At 34.8% G+C, this 16,606-nt stretch overlaps 1 protein-coding gene across 3 annotated transcripts in view; it reads left to right on the top strand.

The window, feature by feature from the left end:
- CSMD3 (CUB and Sushi multiple domains 3) overlaps positions 1 to 16,606 on the top strand; it is a 614,489-nt gene that overhangs the window by 289,612 nt on the left and 308,271 nt on the right. For all 3 annotated transcript variants that reach the window (XM_065668828.1, XM_065668827.1, XM_065668826.1), the window contains 2 exons: positions 1,960 to 2,063; positions 8,307 to 8,419. In XM_065668828.1, coding sequence (XP_065524900.1) covers positions 1,960 to 2,063; positions 8,307 to 8,419 — 217 coding nt within the window. The remainder of the gene's footprint in view (positions 1 to 1,959; positions 2,064 to 8,306; positions 8,420 to 16,606) is intronic.

Genomic DNA, 16,606 nt, shown 5'->3' with positions numbered 1-16,606 from the left:
CTTCTGAGCTAGATAACAGAATCAGTTCTGTACCAAGGCATAGAAAGGAGACACATCTACTGAAATTCGTTAGAAATTACATCTCTGCTGCCATTTCTTCTTTTGGAAAAGTCCAAACAAAGTACACTGTCGTACTTTTCAGAAAGTCTTTTTTTTTTGGTAGCTTGGATAATAATCATTACTATTACCATCTTTTTTTCTTCTTCTTGATATGCTTCTTGGTTTATAAATTTAATTCAGGAATTATAAATTGCTTATTGCTGCTAGGTTTATAAAAACCAAAAGCAGACCAGGACGTAGAGAGACTGTTGCCTTCCTTTTAGCTACTTTCATATTTACTTCAGTGAATAAGAGTGCACAACTCGGGATATTTTATTTTAAATAAAATTTGTTGTTCATGTATATGTGTGTATATAGGGGAAGAGGAAAGAAAAGGTTCCTTTATCCTGATTGTAGTGTCTAGGGACATGTTTAATAACATTTACTGAAACAAACCTCAAAATATAATTAGTCTGTATCAGGATAATTACTGTACTCTGCTACCTGATGTTTACTTCACAAAAGCTACTATAAAGGTACAAAGTTTCAGGGGCTACTGCATGGCTGTTTCTGGAAAAGAAGAGAATAGTAATTACTACATTGCTTGAATTTAAGTAAAGATATTCTTCACAGTTCTGAAACCCTGCAGATACAATATCATTAGTTGACTTATGTGTGAAATGACAGATCACGGCTATAGTGGCAAATTGTCTCAACTGGAATTCTGCATGTCTGAAATGTCCTCATGCTTGCCTTCCATAAGCTACTTTGATAGTACCATCCTCTCATCCAGAATCTTGCAGCTCAGGCAAATGATCTTTTTTTTGTTCATAGTATTTTTCCCTGAAATTTTACCTGACCATTTGAAAATGTTTTGTGGTCCATCTGCAGTTTGTTGTTATTGTTGTTTATTTTAAATTATATGGTGGGATGAGGCATAAATGCAGTAAATATATAATGTTTCTCCAACTTACCTGTACTGGCTTTTATTCATAGAAACATATCCTTCAAACAATTAGCAGAGCTCCAGTGTAATGAAGTAATACGAGCTTTCAAGGACATTATATTAATCCATCAGGATGGCATCCACAGCGTTAAACACAAACACTCTCAGTTCACAAGTGTAACAGTAATTGAAAACCATTTATTACAAATATAGGTAAAAAATTTCTATGCATAAGAATTCTGACCTGGATGAAAACCTGAGAAATTTCTATTCTTTTTGTTAAGACAGAGTTAGCATGATTAATAAATGGGTGGAGAAAAAATGCTTTATTTGCTTTTCTAATAATATGGTTGCATTTTGCTCTAAGTGAAAAATTCATTGTATTCTTAAAATGGAAGTGAAAGTTTTACAGTGTGGTTTAAATTACAGGATATAAAAAAATACCTATGCTTCTAATAGTTGCATTCTACTCAGGTTCATGAAATAAGAAATTACTTTTACCTTTGATTCAGGTTTATCCTGCCTGAGCCAGATTATAGATGTCAGGAGTAAATTATGTTCTTCACCTCCACTGCATTTACTCAGTGAAGTACAATTATTCAGCTGTTATTTGCAGACAGTTGTATTGCATGAAGTGCAATTAGTTATGTTGCCCTTTGAGTATATCTTAATCAAAATATAATGCGATTATACAGAACTGTATTAAACATGTAACAACTACATTAATAAGTGAAATGACAATGCTTTGAGGAGGTCAGCAGAGTAATGAGACCTTAAAATTATTATAATTCATATTTCATGGACCAAACCTGTTGGGTTAATTACGATAATGTATTGTAAAATATACTGAAGTTGCATATAATTGTTAATCAGAAAATCTCATTTATTTGCACTGCTGAAAAGTTTATGTACAGACTAAACTCTCAGATATGTTCCTTTATTTCCTAAATATATTTACTTATTTTATTTCCTAGGTTATTCAGATAAATTTTGAAGAATTTGATCTGGAGATTGGGTATGACACACTAACAATTGGTGATGGAGGAGAAGTGGGTGATCCTAAAACAGTGCTTCAAGTGTAAGTCTTTTGCATTTACACTTATGCATTACAGAATTTAATTAATGTGGTTTTGATGAGAGTAGACAGTGATTAAAATCGGGAAAATATCAAAAAAACCCTAATCTTACTGAGCTTCTAAGATTACTCAAGGTCATAGTTTAACTGCATGGCTATATGTTTACTGTTTTGAAGTCAGAAAGAGATGGGCTAGACATAAGAAAATAAAAAAATAAACTAAAATCAGAAATTTTACAAGACATAGTCTGTACATCCATGTGTAGAAATGTAAATTTTTTTAGGGGCTATTGTGCACCCTTTAAAAGTGGGTTCTCAAATTAAAAATATGTAAGAACATAATTGCAAATAAATTAATGGGCAACTTACTTACAAACTTTTACAGCCTCCTAGCAAGCTTAGTATGTAGAAAGATGTACTATAGTATACTATAGTATCTTGACATTTAAATGCTTCTTGATTATTGTAGATAATTTGAAACATGAGTTAGTGTAGTGAAGAAAATTACTATAGAGAAAATCTGAGTAGGATGTTACCAAACCCACATACAACTACAAATCAGACTGTGCTGAATATTAAGGTTTTTGTCATCCAGTAACATTCTTCTAGAATGTATGAGTCTGGGGGGAGAGAAGAGGTTGGGGTGGGGGGGTAGAGACTTAACAACCACTGACTAAATTCAGAATCCATATTTCTCAAATACTAAAATTGTGATGCTAACTGGTTTTATAATAATAACAGTATCAAGAAGGCAAGTTCAGGATCTTACTGCTTAATTTATAATATTTTGAAGACAGCAGTATAATCCAGTGATTATTCCCCAGTCATTTGACTTGTAGACTTGTAGTCTGTCATTTTATGTAGGTCCAGTTCCATTCTGAATAAATAGAATAATTTGTAGGAGAAATGAATGTCCCTTAAGTTCTTTTTTTTCCCAGGTTTTTTGTTTGTTTGTTTGTTTGTTAGCTTGCTTTTGTGGTGTTTTTTTTTTTTTTAATATTTAGGAAATATTTTTTGAAAAGGCCAAATACTATTTAGCTGTTACTTTTAAATAAACTTGCCTGTCAGAGAGTGTCTCATATTATCATTACTTCAGATGAGTTGCAGATTTAAAATTCAGGCCAGAACAGAAGCAGATGTGATAAATGTAAAAATGTGTTAATCAGAAAACCCCAAAAGCATAGCAAAATTAGGATTCAATAGAATGATACTTCCCACAGTATATTTAATGGAAATGTATTATTACGATTTTTATTGTAACTTTCCATTGTTCACCATAAGAACATAAAGAATCGGTCTGGTTTGAGTATTCTGGAATCAGTTTCTACCTTTCTGTCTTTCCTAATTTCAGCTCAGTATTGTTAATTGCAAAATTGTGAGCAGAAAATAGAAGTTGTTTCTGGATTTGCAAGTTTTCATTGTGAATTCCCCCTTATATCTATCCTTCGGAAGACAGGCTATCTATCTCGAAATTCTTTCCTGCTTGTTAGGGTGGTGAGGCACTGGAATCGGTTGCCAAGGGGGGTTGTGAGTGCTCCATCCCTGGCAATGTTCAGGGCCAGGTTGGATGAAGCCTTGTATGGGATGGTTTAGTGTGAGGTGTCCCTGCCTATGGCAGGGGGGTTGGAACTAGGTGATCTTGAGGTCCTTTCCAACCCTAACTATTCTATGATTCTATGATTCTATGATTTTAATTAGTTTTGCAACGTTCTATCCCTTCTGTTAAGTTCTGTTAACAGAATGATCTGGATGAGGGGACTGAGTATACTATCGGTTTGTAGATGACACCAACTTGGTCAGGAGTGTTGATCTGCTAGAGGGTAGGAAGCCTCTGCAGAGGGATCTGGACAGGCTGGGTCAATGGACCAAGGCCAATTGTAAGAAGTTCAAGAAGGCCGTCCTGCACTTGGATGGCGGCAACTCTATGCAATGCTACAGTCTTCGGAAAGAGTGGCTGGAAAGCTGTCATTGAAAAGGACCTGGGGGTGTTTGTCAACTGAAATACAGCCAGCTGAACATGGGCCAGCAGTATGCCCAGGTAGCTACGAAAGCCAACAGCATCCTGGCTTGTATCAAAAATAGTGTGGTCAGCAAGCCTAGGGAAGTGATTGTCCCTCTATACTAGGCACTGGTGAGGCTACATCTCGAATATGGTGTTCAGTTCCGGGCCTCTCACTACAAGAAAGACATTGAGTGAGGTGCTGGACCATGTCCAGAGAAGGGCAACAAAGCTGGTAAAGGGTCTAGAGCAGAAGTCTGGTGAGTGGCTGAGAGAACTGGGGTTGTTTAGCCTGGAGAAATGGAGTTTGAGGGGAGACTTTATTTATGGCTCTCTACAAGTACCTGAAAGGAGGTTGTGGCGAGGTGGGTGTTGGTCTGTTCTCCCAAGTAACAAGTGATAGGATGAGAGGAAGTGGCCTGAAGTTGCACCAGGGGAGGTTTAGGCTGGATATTATGAAATTTTTTTCCACTGAAAGTCTTGTCAGGCATTGGAACAGGCTGCTTAGGAAGGTGGTGGAGTCACCGTCTCTAGAGGTATTCATAAGATGTGTAGACATGACTGTTAAGGGCATGATTAGTGGTGGACTTGGCAGTATTAATTTTATGGTTGGACTTGATGATCTTAAAATTTTTTTCCAACCTAAACTATTCTATGGTTTAAGATTCTTATCAATGAGGAGACCAGCTACAGGTATTTCAAATGCAATTACTTTAGGACAATGCAAAATTTCTTCAGTGGATTGTAGATGTTCTAATTGTTACTAATAATAGCTTTGAGAAGTGGGGAAGTACTGTAATTTCTATTTTATAAACAGTACCACACCATCAAAATAATTTTTTGATAAAGCTGGAATCAATTTCATCTTAGATTCCTAAACTATATTAGTTATCCTGTCATGTGTAAAGAGCATTTATTAAGTACTGGTTCACCAGGTCTTAACATTTAACTGAAGTATTGTTTTTTTGTAAAAGTCTGTCTGACAATGAGACATGTGGGGGGAGAAATTATGAAATTAGAGGACTAAACCTGCCATGAATATAAAGGTATTCTGAATAATTTTCTTTAATAAAAGAGTTAATTAGAGTTGTGAAGTGTTAACATATGATAAGAGAACCTGTTCTTTAAATAAATAAATACTTTTAAAGAATTATTGCTGTGGAAATCCTACAAAAGCAAAAATGCCGTAATTAATTTGGGGGGGTTTAATATTAAAAAACATTGTAAAATCAGCCACACATATATTATTTTTGTTTACCAGTGGAATAATCTGGTTAGTCTGTGATCAGAAGTATCAATGTTGAAGCTATTAGGATTAAAATGTATTAAAAGAATTACATGGAAGATGGAACATAATTGAGTACTGTAAAAAACTGGTAAATGTTTTCTCCTGTGAGCCATTCAGACTTTGTCTGAGGTATGATGCACAGCAAATAAATCAGCTATTGTATTATTTAATTTTGGATTTTAAATTTTAAAATAATTATCTTTCCTCCAGCAAATTGCTGTACAACATTGGTTTGAATATATATGGCTTACATGTAAACGATGTTAAAACATTTATCTTCCAATTTATCAAAGTTAATCAGGAAAACTATCCAGGTGTTTAATCCAGTAGTATTACTGAGCACTGCTAGATAGGAAGGTTCAGAATAAAAAAATGAATTTAAGTGGCATTTATATAGAATTATGCTTCCTAAATTACGTATTACAATCCCGATAATTCCTACTCTGCTGATGCTGATCACAGAAGTAGCTAAAATTCCAAAGCCATTTCAGCACTTGCCATTAAGTTTCCCCAGATGCCTATAATTCTGTGCCCATATACATACACCCAGCAACATGACAGACTGCTCCAACCTAGGGAGCCTAGCACCTAAGCAAACTCAAATCTGAAACTTCTTTTGTGTGTTTGACAAGATGACTAATGCGGGCTTTCTTAGTGCTTTCTTATAGAACTGAGATCTTTGCGTGGTGGAGCACTGTTAAATTTTACTTCCAAGTGATAGAAGAGAAGAAGAATAAGAAATGGTGCTTCAGAAATCAGTCACAGCATTCTTTCAAGATATTTGGAAGTCTGCTTTCAGCAGCTTGGGTTAACAGTTGCTGTGGGCAACTCTTAATGTAATGTTCATCTGGTGCTCATTCCTGTAACATGCATTTGGAAAATACGATGCACAAAGCATGAAACTTGCTCTTAGTCTTTTAGTATGCTTGTTGGTTTGGATGTACAGTGTCCCATATTACAGATCGTCATCATCAGAGGGAGAGTGTTGCAATCTTCTGAATATCCTCTAACCTAGCCTTCAGTATGCTTTCCCAGAGGAATGTATGTCAGTAGTATGTGGAAGGGGTAGTTTCTGAGTCCGAAGGAGGAGATGGGAAACATCCATAACTGTGTCGTAACTGTTAAACTGTTTAATAAAAGGGGAGTTATCATAATCACATCTTTCCATCTTTACTGTTGAGTGTTCACTGCTCAGATTTGAAAGGGAGGGTGTAGGAACCTACTTCCAGGACAGGAATCTAGGTAAAAAATCCAGGCTAGAGGAAGTCACATAAACCCCAGGAGGAAAGACAGGGTAATTCATAACTGTAGAAATTCATTATTATCTTAAATAGCTTCCTTTTCTAATTTTTTAAAATTATTATTATTCTCGTACAGTGATCCCTAAGTACTTAAAAGAGCAGTACGTTGTACTGTTGATTGATTTTCAAATGGTATTTTCCCCACATCCTATTTAATAGAAAAATATAATTTCTGAAAACTGTGCATTTAAAAATGTATTTATAATTAACTTCAGAAAATAGAACCATCAAGAATTTTGGTAGCTGTTTATCAAAGGAGTTATTCTCTCTGACACAACAGAGATTAATATACCCAATGGCTTTACTAATCCCAAAATGTACTGTCAATCAGTAGCAGCAATTACAAAATTCTGTTAGCCATTACATCAGTGTTGTTTCTGAGGAACATCTTGTTAATCTATTAATTTGGCAAAGACTGAACTCACTGAAGAAACTTTCCTTTAGTGCGGGAATGAGCAGTTAGTACATTACTTTGGCCAGGCATTTACTTACTCAATCCTGGCAAGAGTCTTTGTGCTCCATCTGTGAACACAGATGTGGGAAATAGGAATTTCTCCTACAGCAGAGTATTTCATACAGAATCAAGCTAAAAAAGACCAGAGGGGAGAACTAAAATTAGCTGCAAAATATATTTAAAGTAGTCCATTTAAAGTTTCAGCTAGCTTTAAAGAATTGTTCAAACTGAAACTAACAGTTTTCACTCTTACACAGGCTTGTGCTTGTGATCCATTTAACAACAGGGTAAATTGCTTTGGTACTTTCCACCATTCTGTTTTAGCTGATAAATTCTTACCAAATTTGAGGCAGATTTGAGGAAAAAATGTAATTTAGCGTAAAACTGCAGCTTTCACAACATTTACTTTTTGCTATCGCAGGATTTCATTCAGCAAACAGAATGATCATTTAGGATATCATTGACTTGCAAATTTTTGCAAACTGCATGAAAAGTGAAAAAAAGAAGGTAAAAACTAAAACGCAAATTCAGGTCTTTCTAATTACTCAGCATCATGTGACACTGGGTGGTTTTAAAGTTGTGACTTCTGGTATTTTTGTTAAAGAAGGAATGAATGTCAGCTGAGTCGGGCAGCTTCTTTGATTGTTGTGGTAGAGGAGGAGGTGAGAGTATTCATGGAACACATGAACTTCCATAATAATATTAAGTATTGCAATTTAAGATTAGCTAATTCCTCTTAAATACACAATGTGTGTATTCCAAAGTGGGTGACTGTATACAAGAGAAGTACATTTTCGGAAGAATAAATGTGTTGCCTTATTGTGGGCTTCTAATGCCATTTGCTATGCTTGCATGTACCTGAGTCATGCACACAGGACTCCTAGGTAAGGTTCCGGATTAGGGGAGATTAGTGTCTTTCTGGATCAGCAGTTGAAGGTGAGATTAAATATTTCAGTATAACACAAGCAGTAATTGCTTGTGTTTATACACTGCTGCCAAATCTGCGTCATTGGAACATTGAAAGCTGCAACGACTAACCAGCCAGCAGGTAACTAAATTGGTGTGAGCAGAATACAATTAATTTAAAACAAACAAACAAAAAAGTAATAGTTATTTTGATTCCTTATAAAAAGCAAAACCCAAATCTAGCTACTTAATCTATTTAGTTTGTTTTGTTTTGTTTTGTTTTTTCCTTTTTCTATAGGTTAACTGGGAGCTTTGTACCCGACTTAATTGTGAGCATGAGCAATCAGATGTGGTTGCATCTTCAAACGGATGAAAGTGTGGGCTCAATCGGTTTCAAGGTTAACTACAAAGGTAACAATACAATATTGGAAATTAATTTAATGGTGTACTAAAAATTATGCCAATATTATGATTTTTCTTTTCTTTCATATTACTGGATGCATTCTATTTTCAGTTCTGAAAGTTTTAAAAACAAGAAAATACAAGCTGAGCTGAAAAACCAATGTAAAAGATAAATTTATTCTCTTTAAAGGTCTTGTGTCACATGAAACTGCATACTTTTTGTTTGTTGTGTTCTTATAGCTGTTCATTTTTTGACATATAGTTTTATAATCATTTGCTGTTATTTCATGTTGAAAAATATTAAAGTAAATAATGCTGTGATTGTGTAAAGCTGAATGTGTGAAGTAAGGGTGGTGAGGCACTGGAATGGGTTGTCCAGAGAAGCTGTGAATGCTCCATCCCTGGTGGTGTTCAAGGCCAGGTTGGAGAGAGCCTTTGGTGACATGGTTTAGTGTGAGGTGTCCCTGCCCATGAAAGGGGGGTTGGAGCTAGATGATGTTAAGGTCCTTTCCAACCCTAACTATTCTATGATTCTATGAAATGAATACTTCCTACATTCTCTGGAAAAGTTAGCATGCCTACCAGAACAGAAAAAAAAAAAAAACCACCGAATTTGAATTACTGATGAGTTTTGAGCCAGGACAAATTAAAATTTACCTAATAATGCTGTTCTTTATAGTCTTAAAATGTGAGGGCCTTATAATGCATGACATAAATAGCTGTTGCTATTTGATGTTTCTGAGAGAATGTAAAGTTGTCATAGAGCTTGAACAGCAACCAAAACTTACGTATATATACATACATATATGCACATATGCACTATTGTATGACTACAGAATTAGTTATGTTTATTATTTTTATATTAGATTTAACATAGCTGCATGTATTTCTTTAAAAAAAAATTAAATTGCATGGTTCCTGCCTACCACCAAAACTGGATAATAGAAAGTATGATTTTTCATTAAAATCATTCATCAGAAGGGGAGAGAGAAGAAGCAAAAATTAAACCAACAGTTGTGTATTAGAAATGGAGCTGATATTACTAAAGATAGGCAGTTGGAGTGTATAAGCATATTGGGAGTAAACTGGCAGAATGTGACTTGCTGGGTTTTTTTCTGTCCATAAATTCCCTTTGGCTGTTTGCATATAATAAACTGTATAGTGGTAAGGCACAACTGTGCTTGTGTCATTCTTGATATTCAGATCTAGTGGACTAAGAAAAAATCTTACTACATTACTGTATTGTAGTTGTCAAGACTCAGGATTTCCACATTCCAGCCACTGAAAGGGGCTAGAAAAATGATTAATATAAACAAGTTTAAGTATTAATATAACAAAACCTAAACCATAGTTGAGTGGAAAAGGAATCTTTTTAGAGCTGAATTCAATAGTTTGCACAGCTAAAGTAGTTGTTTCCTTTATTTACAGGATTCTTTTATAGTAAAAATTAATTTTACATGCAACAGTTTTAGTTTGCAAAAGGCACAGGTTTATTGTCTAGTGTCTTATAATGTACCACTATGTTTTGTTTTATTAATGAGTTACATTTATTCTTAGAAGCTACAGTTCTGCAAGAATAAAATTAACTGAATATGAACAGGTAGAAGGGGACAGAAAGGGTGAACATTCACAATCTCATCTCCATATAATTAACTTTGTGATTACACACCTAGATACTGAGTCTGTATTTGTGTCTTGCATAACACTGGTACTTCACACTAGCTCACTAAATAGCATTTGAACACATCACACATTCAATGGGTAGGTACTGTGTGGAGGGTCGGCAGGCTTTTTTGTTATATTTTGGGGTTTTTTCCCACCTATCTAGTGTATGGAATGAAGTTTTTTTCTATTAATGATCTTATGCAACTAATGTTTTGAAACTTGCGAACTGCAAGTTGAAAGTCCAGTGAAACAAACTGAGTGATTCAGATAGAACAGTGCATTCAGGAATATGAAATATCACTGACTTTACTAGAATCAGAAAATTGCAAAGACTTTTCTTTTAGAAAAGTTCAGAAATAAAGAGAATTGTGATTTCTAGGAGTCAGGGTCAAAGGACATTTTAGTTTAAGTGACTATATGGGTTATTAAGAATGTATGTCCAGCTTAATTATATTCCTCTTTAATGGACTAGATCAAATTCTATTTCTGTAACTTGTTTTCTTGAACCTCATAGAATCATAGAATAGTTAGGGTTCGAAAGGACCTTAAGATCATCTAGTTCCAACTCTCCTTTCATGGGCAGGGACACCTCACACTAAACCATGTCACCCAAGGTTCTGTCCAACCTGGCCTTGAACACTGCCAGGGATGGAACATTCACAACTTCCCTGGCCAACCCATTCCAGAGCCTCACCACCCTAACAGTAAAGAACTTCCTCCTTATATCCAATTTAAACTTCTCCTGTTTAAGTTTGAACCCGTTACCCCTTGTCCTGTCACTACAGTGCCTAATGAATAGTCCCTTCCCAACATCCTTATAGGCCCCCTTCAGATACTGGAAGGCTGCTATTAGGTCTCCACGCAGCCTTCTCTTCTCCAGGCTGAACAGCCCTTTCTACATACAGGAGGTGCTCCAGTCCCCTGATCACCCTCGTGGCCCTCCTCTGGACTTGTTCCAACAGTTCTATGTCCTTTTTATGTTGAAGACACCAGAATTGCACACAATACTCCACGAGGTCTCACGAGAGCAGAGTAGAAGGGTAGGTTCACCTCCTTCAACCTGCTGGTCGCGCTCCTTTTGATGCAGCCCGGGATACGGTTGGTTTTCCGGGAACTGTGAGTGCACACTGCTGGCTCATGTTCATTTTCTGATCAATTTTTCTCATAATTTCCAGTATCCACTTAAAACACCTAGCTGCAGCTAATACTCTGTCTACTTTTATACTTTGGTTTCTGCTTTGGTGAAAATACATTAGCATTCTAAATTAGATCCAGTAGTGTGATTTTTGAACGAAATCTTCTGATCGTTCTTACTCCCCTTGCTTTAGTTTTCATCATGGATCAATCCTGAAAGGCACAAATTACATTCCTTTGATGTAATTAATGAGTTGCATCTGAATAGCATCAGGATAGCATTCTTCGTGTGCTCTAGCTCTCAATGGGCTTTTATCAGGACTTGATAATGCTGGTCCAAAGTAAAACCACTAAACTACAATGAAATTCTTATAGATTGTATAGACACTGTATCTCTATTGTTTCACTTTACAGACTTGCTTATGTCATAGTTAATTACTTGATAATGCATTTGATAACAGTACTCCCTAATAGCTAAAATAATTTAACACTAAAATGTTTTGATGTCAAAATACCTGCTTCTGTGCCTCCTGAGACTCAACTACAAAAGGCAGTGGAAATGTGCATGCCTCATCCCATCAAAATTTATAAAGACATTCTTCAGTCTAGTTGACATTTAGGTCTGAGTCTGGCAGGCGTTTTCAAGAATATAGGTTGTTCTGAGTCCTACACAGAATATGACGGGAGGAACAGAAGGTTCTGGGATGTCATTACTGAATGCCCTTTACCATTGTCCTCTGAAATGGTATACTTGCTCACGGTGTGATATGGAAGGTCACATCCTTTCTGACTGTTAGAATTGCATATGCCATATCGTCTGTAATGACAGAAGTAGACAAATGAATTTTTAATATCTCTGCATTAGTATGTTTTCAGCTGAAGAATTCTTTTAAATTTAGGTTGTTCTTACAGGAACTAAAATTTTATTCCCTTTTATGTATCTGCCATTTGAGAGAATCCAGTAAGACTTTGTGAAATAATAAGCCTCTGTGCCTTATTTTAGATTGAGATGGTACATATGATGTTATTTCATGGTTTTAATACCTAGGTCACATTATAATTACTTAAATATGAAATAAAGATATAAACATTAGAGAGAGTAAAGTAAATCAGTTGTTGTTGTTTTGAAATTCCTTTTCCAGTATCTCATAAAATAAAACTACTCTGGAAAGTAGAAGAATAAATAACAGGAAAGAGCGAGACAGAAATACAAGCACTACCTCCTTAGAGATTTAGTTTACCTGTAATCTCACCAATGTGTAAGCTGTTTTCTTTTCATGCTTCAAATGTATGTGTAGATTTTTTCGAATGTGAAAATATGGAATATTTAACAATCTGTATTTTGAAGTGCATTATTTCCAAATTACAAATTAGTACTTAATACTGGTGACAAGTTGCGTGATACTTTGCATCACTCAGTATTTCAGGAAATAGTGCTATATTGTCACAGTAGTACTTCTATTCCCACAGCCATGGTGAAGAGGAAAGAAGAAACTATCAAAAAACAGTGGAGAAACAATCTCAAAAAAATTTTTAAACACAGTAACTGAATGATTTTCATCTATAAGTAAGGAAAAAAACCCAACCAAACAGCTGCATAGAATACAAGACAAACTGATAGAACTGTGGCATAGCCTTCAAAAACTAGAAAACTATTTTTGTAAGAGCGTAAGATTTTGAAGAATTGTGACTGTTTCATTTTGCAAAATCTGAGAAGCTAGCAATGGAATATTTCTTGGAAAATTATACATGAGAACTCTAATTGCAGTAGCTTTCAGGTGCAATAGCTTCCTTTTGTAACTTTGGACATGTGAAAGAATAAATTAAATAAAAAATATACATTATACATTTTTTCAAAGTAAACTTTTTCCTCACAGAATTTGTGGGATTGAAGAATAAAGTAAGCAATCATGGTGTATATTCACAGGAAAAGTTAATTTAAGCAATGAAGTCAGTATTGTAAACACACAGTACAAAACCATCCTGTGTTACTATAGTATGGGCACTCGAAATGTCTGTTTAGGTCAGATTTGAGTTGTCTGAAACAAAGGAAACTATCCACAGAGCAGCCTAGTTCTGATGGGTCTCAATATCACATGTTCAGTTTCTAAGCAGTAGCCAGATCTGAGGGATTTTTTTTTTTTTTTTATGTATCTTTATTTTTTTCCAAATAACTGGCTACACACTAATAGCACCTCTTAGATCAGTAGGTTCTCCTGATAGCCCTGCCTACTATCAGGACAGAATCTGTGTGGTTTTGTTGTTAACTATAATAATATATCAGACATACTCTAATTCCGTAAGAAAATAAAGTTGAAGAAGGTTAGTTTTACTGGAATGTAATCGTAAGTTTTGGTAGAGGTTTGTCTGAGATGCCAAGCTAGATAGGAGTGAAGGTAAATGGTGAATTTGAAGCAAAGTAGATTTGCTTATTCAATTTTCTGCTTCAATGATCTAATTTTAGGATGTGGGATTTACACTGTGACACCCAGTATTTCATAACATTTCTTTTTGCATTAAGCATAACTCCATCTTGCTTCAACCGGCGTGACTTGTGTTCCTGAGTGCTTGGGGTACTGTTGCAGCCTGGGGTATCCTTCTGGAGTTGTGAGCCACATTTCATCCTATTTTCCTAGCAGTAAGCACTGAGTTTCAGATATATCTGAGGTTTGTCACAGGTGGCAGGGAGATGGTTTTTAATGACTAACTGCTCAACAGCATTTGCTTCTCTGTTGGTGACAGAACCGTAGATGATCTAAATTAGGTTGATTAATCTGGTGTTTGTCCTTCAAGTTCAGGAAGGTCTCATCTCAACAGGTTGTGAGAGTCGTTTATCTATGAAACATATATGCCTATTCAACAAAGAAAAATATGGTTTTAATTCTTGTTCATATAATAGACTAATTAAAAAAATACTGAAATCAGTGAGATCATGGGAAGTTTCATTGCATAATTTTGGGTTTTATAAGACAGAATTTTTTTTTTTTTTGTTACATTCTACCTAATCCTTCCTTTTGTGAGGAAGGGGAAAGTGAAGCTTTTGTACTTTCTGCACATCAAAATCTCTGACGTGTTTCCTTTTTGAACTTTTCAATCCTGTATGTTTCAGTTTATATTCTCTTGAGGTATTTTCATTGTTCTCATGATTTGTATTGCCTTTGTACCCATTTTCCTCTGTGTTTGCTTTGTGTGTATTTTGTGGTGAAGTAACTGAACAGGATCATGCCAATGATATATTTAATTGCATTCTGATACCCTCAATTCTATTCCTTGTTTATCTTAATTTTGTAGAAAGAATATATTTATATTAACAGCAAAAATCCCTGTGCTAAATCAATGCAAATGGCTTTAAACCTTTAAAGTGTCATGGTTAGTTCAAATTCTCAAATACAGCAGTGCTTTGTATTTATAAAAAAAGTGAAAATAAAGATCACTAACCAGTAGTTTACAAATACAACACAACTTTCTGTGAACCTGATGTCAGTTCTGCTGAAAGTGTGTTATTGACAATTTTTGTCATTCAAGCTCATTCCTATTTCAGATCTCTCTTGAAGATACTGCACAACCTCTGTTTGTGCTTTAATGCAAGACTTCCCTTTAGAACAGCTATACTGCTTTGTGGATGCAATTTTTATCCATGTCTCAGATGTATCTGTTTTTTATTATAATTTCAACAGTTTTGTTCCATCTCGGATTTACAAATCTCTATTTTTCAGATGCCCCTTGAAACTCTTTCTGTAAGCAGACATTCTATTTGCCCCTCTGTTCTCTAGTAGTAAGATCAGCTTAAGAAGTCAGACATTTCTTAAGCTTTTTTACCCACACTTCAAATTGTATGCCTAAGGAGACCACAATCCAAGCTCTACTCCTGTGGCCATAGGTCGAAAACATACTGCTATTGCTTTCATCAACCAACAGAAATGGAGATGCAGATCAGAGATTTCTGTCCTCTCTGATGGAGTTTTGTTTGGGGTTTTTTTTAATTATTATTTGTTGGTAAGCTTTTTGTCAGGGGCAGTTTACAAATGATCATGTGTTGTTGGTGGAAACTAAGTTATTTCAAAACTTTGATGCATAAGGATAGATTTTGTGTTTTAGGGTGCGAGGGGGGAATTCTTTGTGGATTTTTTTTTTTTTTGTTCGTTGTTGTTTTTTTTTTCTTTTAATTACAAATTTTGTCCAGGAGGTCTTTTGACATCTGTCTTCGATAATTCATCTTCATTATTAGAAAAGTTTATGTTAATTTTACTACTGAGATAATCTCCTGTCTCAAGATACTTTTTGTTTGTTTTTGTTTTGCATCTGATTTTAAATAGGACTTGTGCTGTTCCACCCCCCCATTGTCTACTCTTAGCCAAGATTGCATGCAGCAATTTGACCATATATATGTGTATTTAAACACTCACATACGTACTTGTAATCCAAGAAAATGTAAAATGTTAGTATGTAATTTGTAAATTATAAATGTTCAAAACAATATACATAGTTCATATATTTTTATAGAGAGAAATATAGATTGATGTTGCATCAAATTTGATCTTTTGTGTCTCCTTAAATGCTATTTCTGAGTACTTAAGAGACTGTGCAGGTTACATTGTAATGAAGGTCTTAAAAATTTCATCTAGTAGGAGGATAAAAAAAAGTGTAAAATTGTATGCAGCTCTTGGAATTTAGCTTTTCAAAGATTATTGCCAGTATTGCTTGTAACCCTGCAATCTTTCAATAGAAATATATTGGTCTAAGGTCATATGTGAACTAACAGTAAACTGTGCCTCAAAAAGCGGTTACATCAGAATGCGTATGGGTGTGGGTTTTTTAGCTGTCTTTTAAAATAATCTCTGGAAGGAGGACTTTTTTGTTATCAAGAAATTTTCATGCTTCTGTTAACTTCACAAAGTTGATGAAAATAGGACTTCAGTCTAAAAGCATGTTCTTAGAAACTAAAATTGTGTAGTTTTTCTTAATTTCACCTGTTTCTCCAAAATAGTTATCTAGATGTGATTACTGATGCTTTTTGATTATTGATTTTAATTTTAATTTCTCTGCATCTTCCTATTGTTTAATATTATGTTATCTAAGTTGATTTATAAAATAAGGGTATTTATTGTCAATAAGACTTATTTTAATAATATTTTTTCTACTTAATGGTTTTGTTTGTTTAAAATTAAGGTAATTATTTCCGTGACACATAATTACTGATTTCTTTTTCTATAACTCATGTTAGTAGAGTTCTGGTCAGACAAATTGTTATCTGAAGGTGACTCCCACTACTATTTAATTTTGTGCAATAAAACTCTAGATCATCCTTTCTGCTTTACAATATTTAAGGAAAAGAATTTAGCAGTGAAACCATTTGTGATAATATTATCTATAAAGAAGAGCGGAGGATTTTCTCTG

The sequence above is a fragment of the Lathamus discolor genome, chromosome 2, assembly GCF_037157495.1.
Source record: "Lathamus discolor isolate bLatDis1 chromosome 2, bLatDis1.hap1, whole genome shotgun sequence".
Classification (NCBI taxonomy): Eukaryota; Metazoa; Chordata; class Aves; order Psittaciformes; family Psittacidae; genus Lathamus; species Lathamus discolor.
Note: the sequence above shows the minus strand (reverse complement) of the source record. Positions and strands in the feature narration are given on the sequence as shown.